Source organism: Carassius carassius, chromosome 35 (genome assembly GCF_963082965.1).
Source record: "Carassius carassius chromosome 35, fCarCar2.1, whole genome shotgun sequence".
Lineage (NCBI taxonomy): Eukaryota > Metazoa > Chordata > Actinopteri > Cypriniformes > Cyprinidae > Carassius > Carassius carassius.
Window position 1 is genome coordinate 16,910,284 of NC_081789.1, and position 12,247 is coordinate 16,922,530.

Below are 12,247 nucleotides of genomic sequence, written 5' to 3' on the forward strand. Positions count from 1 at the left end.
ATTGCCGCTTTCAATATATTGCAATATATTGGAAAAAATAAATATGAAATCCCATATATAAGAATATATGCCTAATATATTACATGATATTATCCAATATACTGCAATATATTTTTGTTTCATAAGGGAAAGCTTTGAAACTTGTTGAACAATGCTTTTGCTGAACCTTGATGGGTACTTTAGCCCATGAATATTTAACAATGGACATGAATACTGAAAGGTGGCCTGTGGCTAGGCACCTGTTAACAGTCCCGATGTGGAGAGCAGCAAAAACAACATCCAAATGAATGACAAAATCCTTTCCATTTAATATAAAACACTTTTATTAACAAATGTTCAATTTAAGCTGGGCTCATGTAGAATATGGTATTTGTTATTGGCATTATTCATTAGCTTTTTTGCAAGCATATGTTAAATTAATTCACATTAGCTGACATGCAGAACATGCAGAAAAAAATGTTTATCTGATTTTTTTTTTTTTTTTTATATTAACATCACATAATCCTTTAGGTTACATGAATAAAATGTATTGGTTCAATCAGACAGAAATCTATCAATTACAGGTTACCACTTTTCAAGGTTTAAATCTGAGAAACTCATATGGTATCAGGCTGAAGGGTGAAATATATTTGTCTCTTGAGCATTCTGACAGCTTTATTTTTCATGTATTTCGTTAGAAGGGTACAATCTGACCTCAGTAGATGGATGATCCCTGACTGCAGCGGTGAACCCTTCAAAACAAAAACACAGATAAAAGGACTAAACTGCTGTGACAGAAACAGAAAAACACATTAGAAATGAAAATACAGGCACACACTTTACACTTGAATTCAGTGATGTATGGTGCCAGGTTTGAGGCTTATTTTAATAAAGTTTAAAATGAATGAGTAAAATATACATTCCCTTAACAACATATTTAATACTATTTTCACATCATTGTATTTAAATCTTAAAGGAATAGTTTACAGAAAAAAAGATAATTTGCTGAAAATGTATTCACCCTTAGACCATTCAAGCTATAAATAAGTTTATGTAGATAAGTCATAAGATGTTAATTGGTTTTTATCAGCTGTTTGGACAGTCATTCTGATGCCACCCATTCACTGCCGGTGTCTGATGAGTGATTGGAAATGGTTATATCCTGTCAGACCCCTGCTGATGTATAAATATGTCATAATATAGCCACATTATAGTGTGACTTAAATTGGACTTGAACATTAAAGAGTTGAAATGTATCGCCTGATGACAGCTCATTTCAGTATGAATACAAAAACAGTTTTGCTTTTTGGGTTTGTGCTCGAGTCAAATTATTATTAGTATATACTGTATATATTTTTTATAAACTACATTTTTCCCCTATGGTCCACCTGTAATGTTTTCCCCACAAAACAAACTGCAAGCAAGAAACATGAATTTGTTACAAAATATATAATATATAATTTGACCAGATGCTCTGCCTTTGACATTTATAACTAAAGATATTGGAATTATCTTCTCACTTTTGAAAAGTTGATAAGCGTTTTTGATTATGAGATGGTGGCATTTTCCTATTTTCTTTTAGCATTGTTTTTGAGTATTTGAGTTCTTTTAAAGACCTTTAAAGTGCATGGAATAACCCACATTAACTTGTTTATATTGGTTGATTTCTCATATTTTGCTTAACAGAAGAAACAATAGAGAAACCTAAGTAGATAGGTTGATCGAGGATCGAGGCTGAGCCGGCACAATGGATTGCAAAAAATTATCTAGACAATAAACGAAAGCCTCTAAAAAAACTGATTTATTTATTTTTTGTTAGCATTTGCTGCTATGCCCTTAATTTCATTCAGTGCTTACCAGAAAGCAAAAGCAGAACGGTTCTTCAGAGTGAGTCTGGGATTTGACAGACTCAGGGGAAGCTGTGTATTTTAGTAAAGTGAAATTTACACAGCAAATAAATTATTTAGCTAAATCTCTCTGGGGAAACAGGACTGACTATGACTTCTTTAAGGCTGATGGAAAATGGAAAGGATTTGATATGAGAGTGTCTGTTGTAACCCAATGGACAGGCAGTTCTTATGTGTGTCATTTCTGAACAATGTAAACGTACAGCTCAAGTTGTTTATTTAAAATCGTTGATCATGAACATTCAAACAACAATGGAAAATGGTCCCAAATGTTACAAAAATACATACCATGTATCAAGCTTGTTTAAATGTAGATACAAAAATATTCACGCGTACACATGACTGTAAAGAATTTGGGTCATGCTTCTTGTGAATTTATTACTTGAAATGTACTGTATCTCCCTTGTGTAGCATGCGGTATGGACAGATATTACTTAATTTCACAGCACATATACACAGTTAATATACACAACATCCAGTTTTTCTTCTATGCACTTATATATTACATTTCACCCATTAATATATACAACAAAACAGCACATCGTTTCAAAACCAGACATAGTCTATACAGCGCAACTCTTTAAAATAGGCACCTTTTCCTTTATGCATTTATATAAAGTTCACAAAGTACACTGCTAGCTATCTTAAAGTGATATTTGATCTTTTATATATTGAAAATGACAACATTTTAATTAACATTTTATAAGAATATACATTCTTTATCATGATAGATTAGAGGTAATCTGGCTAATCACACATTTAAAATAAAAATATTATATGCCATTGGGCAATATTGGGCAGTGATTTGAGGCTTTATTTTTTTAAATGAATATATTACTAAACCTTTGCAAGACATCCCAGCTGTAGCATTAAAATGAATTTGCTGTACATTCCCTTTATATATTCTGTCAGATGTGACTGTACATAATTATTTTACACTCCACTGGAAAAAGAAACCATAATCCAGGCTGAACTACCTTTATGTGGCACTGACCCAGTTCGAGTCGCTTTCCAGGACTTCACAGGCCTTGATCTGGCTGCAAGTCCATCTTAATGAGTAAAACTGTGAGACAAGAACATTGGTTTGACAGGGTGGTCTGCTTTTTCGTTTCCCTTCAGCTTGTACATAAACACAAAAATCCTTCAACAGTAGTTGAACAAGCACAGCAAGTTACCACTGACACTAAAAGATGTAAAAAAAAACTAACAAAACAAAAAAAAGTCACAGTACAAAGGAAATGGTCAGTTTACAGCATTAGCATTACTGCAAAGACTTACGATACACATAAGTAGCCCTTCCATTGTTAAGTATAAATTGGCTGATGTGTATTATTCTTTAAGATAAGCATTGTCAAAGCCTATGACTGTTATATTAAGCTCCAACAGTGCCGTGCTTGTCATCATTGATCTCACAATTGATAGTTTGTTCTTCGCACAAAAGGATTTGACATTAGACCATAAAACTGTCAAGTATCAGTGATATGTGGCACAATGACACTCAAACAAGCATGCAAACTGAATGTTGACACAACCCTGGGGATGACTTATCTGGAATGATAGTGCAGAGAAGGGCATTCGGCTTTCAAATGTGCCTAAATACACACACGCGCACACACACACACACACACACACACAGATCTGAAAACATCATAAAAAAATGAACAACGTTTCGAAGAAACATCACATTTGGTCTCTACAGTATATCTCCATATATTGGATATTCAACAATCCGCTTTTGGTAGCCTTTTTGTTTCTCTCTTTGTTGTTTTTTTTTTTTTTTTTTTTTTATCTTACCTCATAAGCAAAATATATAAGAGCAGTCCAGGCAAAGAATCCCTAACCTCTTTTTCCTGCAGTGTATCATCAGTCATTTTTGATGATGCTGTTGTTTCTGTGTCCCTGCAGAGCCCAGTTGGCACAAAATGACGGTAAAACTACAATCTCTTCAGAAGATCACTGGGGCTTTATTTACAGGTTTTATGTGTTGCAGAAGATGACCTGTGCCTGTCCGATATTGTGTTTTTCATACAAGAACCTCAATGACGACTCCTATGAAAACAAATTGCGCTATTTTCAGCAAATTTAGGGTTTAGTAGCTCATCTCTCCAAAAATGTATAATACAGTCTGAAGGTAAGAACTGAATTTCACTATAACACTTCCTGAACATCGTCATGTTATCTCATGGTCTCATTCTGATGACAGTACCACATCATTATAGATCCTAAGTTAGACTGTGATGGACGTCTCGTCTTGACATGCGGATGCACGGCGAGTCTTAGGGCTGCAGCGAGTCAGCATGGAGATCTGTGTGCTGAAGTTGTTGCCATTGCTGCCCATGGATGGGTGCTGGTATTTGGTGTCAGGACCCAGAAACCTTTCGAGGTGCCATCGCCTCCATTTCCTCTTGATCTCTGCTTGGACCTTAGAGAAGGATGAAATCCATTCTAATCAACTGGGGATGGATAAAACATTCTCACTCTACAGTTTTATACAAAAGCTCTACAAGGTACATTAAAAAGTTTAGTTCACCCAAAAATGAAAATTCTGTCATTAATTACTCACCCTCATATCCTGAACACAAATTAAGATATTTTTGATGAACTGAGAGCTTTCTGACCCTGCATAGACAGCACCACAACTGACATGTTCAAGTCCCAGAAAGGTAATAAGAAAATCGTGTGTCATTAGTTGTGGTACTGTTGTGACTGCACGTCAAAGACTAACACAAAGAGAAGAAATTATTGAATAAAGTAATTATTTTTGTGTTCTTTGCACACAAATTATTTTTGTATCTTCCTACAATTATTGTTGAACCACTGATATCTTTACTACCTTTCTGGGCTTTGAACGCAGTAGCTACGTTGCTGTCCATGAAGGGTCAGAAAGCTCTCGGATTTCATAAAAAATATCTTAATATTTGAACATAATTTGTGTTACAAAGATAAATGGGATGTTAAGGGTTTGGAACGACTAGAGGGTAATTAATGACAGAATTTTCATATTTGGGTAAACTATGCTTTTAAGAAACTCAGTAAAATAAGAAGCATTAAAGAAGTAAAATGGTTGCAACTGGGTTTTAAACAACACTGACTCATTGGAAATACCTGACTCTATACATTTCTGCAAAACTTGAAGTATGCATTGTATTTTGCTACACAATTTTTTAGGTGACACATCCACATAAGGCACTATAAGTGACTTAATTATTACCCCATTGCAAATTAAGGTTTATTAAAACCCCCAGTGTTATGAAAAAACATGCTTTCTTTGCAAAATGATATTGTATCGCTTGTGGCACATTTCAAAAGACTTTAAAAGGGAAATCTCTAGTGACTAGTGGTACATAGTTTTTGAAATCTGATTGGCTGGCTAATGTTTTTATTGTTGATCAGCTGGAGAAAAAAGTTTTAAAGTGATTTTCAATGATCACAAAGGAGATTATAGATGCTGTTATTGTTCTGGTGGTGTTATGAACTAAATTTTGACTGATTTTGGAAACTATAATTTTATTGTTATTTTTAGAGCTATCCTCTTTGGTGTGAATAAGCCTCAAAGGGAGGGTCTAATGCTATTTCTTTCAGGTTGAAATTGTATGTGGAATGTAGAAATGACATTTGTATGTAAAAATTATTGTGTGTAGAAATGAAAATGGATGTAGAACTGAGTATTTCTGTGTACAAACCTTCCAGGTTTGAATAGGTTCCGGAAAGTTTTTTTTGATCATGGCTCTTCATGACATCATGAAGGGTGGAACTCCTTATATGGGCACTTCTCCCGGAAGAGTGCACACATATCGACCGGAGCGAGAGCAAGAGCAAACATTGCAAGTGCAATGATGTACCAGGTGAGTTATATGGCAAGTTTACTGCTCCAGAAAAGCCATAAATATGGAGCTGCTTGTGTGATACAAACATCAAAATGTATTAGTTTATCAATTATGCACTATTGTAAAAGTGTTTTAATATAGGAGCATAGAATTGTGTAAGAAACTGCTTGAAAATAAGTCTTTACTAATCAATAAATTGCCACTGTAATTATAATTTGTGTGAAAAGTAACAAAAGTTGTTTTTTTACTGCCTCTAGTGTAGGGCTGTGCAATTAATCGCATACGATTGTCATGCACATCTCTTCACTAAAGCTGGTTCCATGATCAGTAGTAAATCACCATCACATACTTTCAGATGGAGCGACTTTACTGACCAGATGTGCATAATATGCGATTTAATTGCACAACCCTATTGTGTTCCAATGAAAAGTACAGCGAAATGTATTTCAGGTTTGGCACAAATATAGTCACTGAATTCCAGTGAGCCTGGGTTGTTTTTAATGGTAAAACAGGATCATTTTACTAATAGAAATCAATTTGTTCAAGTTGTTCATTTGTGGTGCACAAACAAAACATGTCAGATTATTTGAATGCACCTGGAAAAAAGTCTGCACCTGTGACCCTTTTATTTAATCTGTTCAAGCAAAAAAGCCCCAAGATGCTGTGAACATCAATGCATTTATCAAAGTAATAGGCCTCCCCTGCCAGTATATGTAGAGCAATTTGTAGCCTATGTGAGCTAGCAGAATCTAAGCCAATTACAGGCTTTAGCTTTTTGCTAGAGAAATTGAATGAAACTTCAATATAGGAAGTGGTTTCTGATCAGTTGTGACTGAGTGCACCTAAAGATTCTGTCTATCTATCCATCCATCCATCCATCCATGCCTTACCTCTCCATTCAGGAAACAGTAGAGTACAGCAACCACAAAACCCTGTTAAAACAAGTGAAAGCAACTTACTGATACTGTATCTCACTGAAGGTACGTTAAAAGCATTACACATGGGAATGACAATCTGCTAAATGCCTAGATATTCCTACCAGTCTGTCTAGTATGACTGTGGCCTAAAAAATATGGGCTGGTGAGTCCTGTAGCAGATATACTGTAAGAATACTTAACTAACGGGGACAAAACCCTCCTAAATTCATGCCAGTCATTCAGTCAACTTTTTTGTCCCAAGGGCTTATTTTTATTAAAACTAATAGATTATTTTTCTTTTGTTGCATGAAGGTCACATTTAAAACTGTATTGAAATGTTCTACCATGCCATTATTATTTTTTCCTTCTTTTTTTTATGATTTTGTTGCTTTACTCTTTACCCAGACCCAGCTAATTAATATTCATATTATAGGGAATTGTTTTTCCTCCATAATTAATTTAATAATAAATAATTGACATAGTTAATGTATAGAAATGGTTTGAATAGATATTCAAAATTCTGACTTTGACAACAGTTGTGGCAACAGTTTTTTAATAAAGATTTTGAAAAGTTAATGTATTTATCTAGTGAGGAGAACCATAAAATACAATTGGTAACTTTTACAGTAAGGTTCAATTTGTTAACATTAGTTAACTGCATTATTAAATAAAATTAACAAAGATTAATAAATACTGCAACAAATGATTTCCCCATTGTCATTTAATGCTAAGACAAAAACAAAGGAGTAAACATTTTAATAAAAAAAATTTTTTTTTAATGTAATTCTTTACCCATTTCCTTTAAACACAGTTCATGATTTGCAAAGTGGTGGAAATGTCCATTAAACTGGATAATGTGAAAAGTGTTTATAAGGGTTTATTTCCTAAACATCCACAGGGCAAAAGTGGCCACAGTTGAAGCAACACTCAATTATGCCATTAAAAAAACAATGGCCAACAGCTAAAGTGTGCAAGACAGAGATTCTTGATGAAGACTGTTTGAGGAGCCCCGAGCAGTTCTACCAGACATCATTAAACTATTCTGCTATCTGAACAACAGTGCTACGATTAGCCTGAGAGCATTTCCTGTCACTGGCAACTATTGATATTTGGGCTCTACTCTTTGTTTTCACAGCTAGTTTGAGTGATTAAATACTCAGACGCACCTGAAATGACCCAAGAATGAGGTCAAACACGAGCCTTAGCTCAGTTTTTATGTTCTCAGGAATGAAAGCGAATATGATGAAGTTTATCCCAAAGAGTGGAATCAACAAAAGTGTGGATTTTGCCAGCCTCCTATAGAAAAGAAGAAGAAAAAACATGACAAACAGCTTTATGGGATACTTTCCTGTCATGCACACAGCGCAGGGCAGAGAATGATATCATTACTAGGTATTATCAAATAGCATACTGGAATAACAACATTATATATGCTGGATAGAAAATTGCAGGTGCTTAAGAATTGAGTCTTGTTTTGTTCGAATTGCATAGTGGAGAGCTACTTAAGGACAAAGGACATTAAATCATCGAAAGAGGGGCAGAGAGAGCCAGTGACATTTTAGATGATGAGACTGCACTGCAGTGGGTTCTCACTCGTTGCTGGAGAGGCCAGCTAAAATATCCCCATATTTTATGCCCATGTTAAAATTACATAAGCTAAAATGTTTCTCATGTCCTCCAGTCCCCATCCTACCAAAAAGACCAGAATAGCTGGTCTACAGAAGAAGTTGTGATTTAGATGCTGGTGTTCCTGTCAGACCTCTTAACCAACAAGACTCCCTTGACCAACTAGACTTCATTTTCTGCTGGTTTTGCTGATTACCCAAAGGCTGGTCTGCCGACTAGAGCAGAACTTTCAAGCTTTAATCAATTTGGACCAACATTTAAATGGAAAGTTCACCTGAAAATGAAAAAAACACCCATGAAAGATTTATAAATAACTTGCTTTCCATTCTTTTCCATTTAATTACAATTGATGTAAACTTCAAGCTTCAAAAATAATGCAAAAAAGCATTATGATAAGTAGTCATATGACTCATTTGCTAGATTCCAAGTAATCTGAAGTCAAATGATAACTTAAGTCAAGAAAAGTTAATTTTCAGAAATTTAAGTCGCTGTTACAGTCACAGGTCATCTCCTTTGCTGAAGTTCTCGAATCTCATTCACATTTTTCAAGATGTCTCACACTAGGTTAACATCTCATTTGAAAGAGTTAAATCTCCTGTCGTGCTGCACAGAAGAGAATTAGTCATGAGTGAGATGAGGGTGCGCAAACGATGTCAGAATTTTTTGTTTGAAATATGCCTTCTAAATTTCATGCTGGTCCTCTCAGCAGGGTGAGGAGATTAAAGAGTACAAATTACAGAATTAACCTTATTTGAATGCAAAAATCTGTTTAAATGGGGTCCAAATACTTACGAGTATTGGTTTGATTCATTTCTCCCAATGTCAGGACAGTTGATCTTCTGCCGCAGTATCCGAATGATACAAATGAAGAGGATAAAGTTCATCTGTTGTTGGTGACAAACAACAAAATAACAGGTGTTTTTATTTTGAAGAGTTTCATTTCATGACAAATTACTGAAATCACTTAGGGGTCATAAAGCCAATGGATCCAAAGCATAGTGTTTATATGTCTCAGAGAAAGCAGGGACTGGCATCTATTAGCAAAAGTACAGAACAAAACTACCTCCTTAAGATGGCAGCGAGACAGACAACATTATCTCTAAGTAGAAGAGATGGACTATGTCTACTTTCTGACCACCAAAAACAAGCATTAACTGTGCAATAAGCATGTCTTCAAGCATGGAGGATGAGAAGTGTTTCAGTTTTCTGACATACCATAGCTAATCCCCAAATAAATCTGCATAAACATTCCACTAGATTGACAGATTTTTTTCTATTTCAATCTCTCTCAAGTGCATCTTTCTTCCCTTTAAATCTCTCAAAAGAAAAGCCACGAAGAGCTTCTAAGAGTGTTTTTCACACCTTTCAGCCCTTATTGATATTTCATGTATATAATAAATCCCTAAAGAGATAACATCGCCTAGCACATACGTCAACAGTTTTGTGTGTTACTGACATCCTAACACTCAGAACTAAGCAAATCCTTATATTGTAGGCTAAGGTTTATACAACAAGCAGCCAATTTTTATTCTTAGATTATATAATCTAAGAATAAAAATGTATTAAAATATATAGAAAAACTAAAATAAATGCATGTCTTTTATTTTATAAAGCATTATAATTTAATTCTAAAATACATAAAACGTGCACTAATGATATATAAAACTAAAATTTATATATAATTAATATAAAACTGATATAATATATATATATATATATATATATATATATATATATAAATCAAATATAAAATGATAAATAATACTAAACAATGAAACTATTATATATATATATATAATATATAATATATATATATATATATATATATATATATATATATATATATATAATAAAATGCAATATATTATTTCTATTAAAAAATATATTATTTATATAAAGAATAAATAAAAGAAAAAAAGAAAGCACTAAATATATAATATAGAATGAATTTGTGGGTGTACTGTGTCCCTTGTAAAATGCATACTATATACAAGGGACACAGTGTGTTTAGGTATTGTAACTGGACACCATTTCTTTAATGTTTACGCTAGCAGTCAGTGAAGATTAATGAGATGTGTCCTTAAGTTGATAGCATTGCCAGGAAAGGCCAGACTTAACTGGGACTTCTGCAATTTATTGAACAAATAACTGACATAATAACAAAGAAATTTCTCAGAAAAAATAAGGAATAAATTGCATACATTTTTCACAGGTTAGACAGGGGAACCTAGTCGGGCATACCAAATGTAACCATGAGTGACAGAAATCATAATGTACAATAACAATTTTTTATAATCATAGTAATGGTGACATAACAGATACTCTAGGAGTAAAAGGACATCTCACCAAAATTGAAGCTAATATCGGGGTTTTGATTATCCACCAGAATGGGTCGGAATTTTCTATTATATCCCAGCATCTGTAAAAAATGACAAATAAATGTAATGTATACATTTTTGCTTGCAATGACTACGTTTTTATGTCTTGATTTTTACATAAAATCACTGAAGGCTTTGACTGCATTAATCTTACCCAACATCATTGAAGTAAGCTTTGGCAAAGCTCCAAGCCATGATGAAAATCATTGGACCACCTGTAGTCAGGTGAAATGAGAATGTATTTCGGTCAGTACATCAGCAGCTGCTGTTTTACATGGCTCACTAACATAATCATTATGTCAAATGTTAACAAAAGCAGGTTAATAAAGAAACAGATGCGCATATGACACCTACCCCAACCAATCAGAATGTACCACCAGAAGTACTTCCTCTCTGAGAAGAAGGAGACAGCCAACAGAGCATGAAGGTAGAGACCTTCGACTAGCAGCCAGAAGAAGCTTGCCATAATGCAATACTGGAAAAAGACAATCACAGCTTTGCAGCCAACCTGAAAATCAAAGACGGAGGAAATGAGAATGGCTCTGAGAATTCATTCCCACACTTGAGTGCTCTTAGAAGTAGGGACATCCTGACATTTACAACATCGATAAAAACAAATTGTAACCTGCTGCAGTGCAGCCACTGTTTATGCAAATGTTTTACACAAACGTGACAGTGGTTTTGAATACAGCTGCAACAATGATGATTTCGGATTTCTCAGTGGTTCCTAAACCTGGTCCTGGAGGCACCCCAACACCGCACATTTTGCATGTGCAGTTTTGGGGTGCCTCCAGGACTGGGGCTTGGAAACACTGGGATATCTCATTCTAAAGAAATCACCTCTTCATTTAGTAAAACCAATTAAATAAATAATAAAAAATTTAAAACTACATTGTACATATATTATGTACTTCCATTGGGAGGCATGCTCCAGGCTGATATTCAGATGAAAAACAAATATTTTTATAAAACTTTTTATTTTGCATTACGTCTTCGGGAGACATAAAATGTAATCTATTTCTTATAAATGTCAAATCATTTAATTAAAAATGACAAGGTGATTTGCAATATAATTAGCTTTTTTATATGAAGTGTGTGTGTGTGTGTGTGTGTGTATAAAATTACAATACATAATACATATCTAAGAAGTTCATAGTAAAGGAAGATATGTATATGTATATATATTTACTGTGTGTATGGAGGGCCGTACAAGCCATAATTCATTCTGGCACTCTCACACACTTACATTCTCCTTTCACATACATACATTTCTACTCTCACACACATACACTCTCCTTACACATACATATATTCTTGCTTTCACACACTTACATTCTCCTTTCACATACATACATTTCTACTCTCACACACATACATTCTCCTTACACATACATATATACTTGCTTTCACACACATACATTCTCCTTTCACATACATATATTCTTGCTTTCACACACTTACATTCTCCTTTCACATACATACATTTCTACTCTCACACACATACATTCTCCTTACACATACACATATTCTTGCTTTCACACACATACATTCTCCTTTCACTTACATATATTTTTGCTTTTCACACACATTCTCCTTACACATACATACATTTC

The 12,247-nt window shown here is 34.2% G+C and overlaps 2 protein-coding genes across 2 annotated transcripts in view; both read right to left on the reverse strand.

Annotated features, from left to right (window-relative positions):
* nktr (natural killer cell triggering receptor) overlaps positions 1–12,247 on the reverse strand; it is a 150,688-nt gene that overhangs the window by 35,430 nt on the left and 103,011 nt on the right. The gene's annotated exons all lie outside the window — the stretch shown is intronic.
* The window catches only part of vipr1b (vasoactive intestinal peptide receptor 1b), a 60,512-nt gene continuing 50,351 nt past the window's right edge, over positions 2,087–12,247 (reverse strand). Inside the window, exons 7-13 of the mRNA XM_059524657.1 lie at positions 10,989–11,142; positions 10,789–10,849; positions 10,603–10,675; positions 9,049–9,140; positions 7,797–7,926; positions 6,604–6,645; positions 2,087–4,308 (exon numbers count right to left, since the gene is read on the reverse strand). Coding sequence (XP_059380640.1) covers positions 4,114–4,308; positions 6,604–6,645; positions 7,797–7,926; positions 9,049–9,140; positions 10,603–10,675; positions 10,789–10,849; positions 10,989–11,142 — 747 coding nt within the window. The 3' untranslated portion in view covers positions 2,087–4,113. The remainder of the gene's footprint in view (positions 4,309–6,603; positions 6,646–7,796; positions 7,927–9,048; positions 9,141–10,602; positions 10,676–10,788; positions 10,850–10,988; positions 11,143–12,247) is intronic.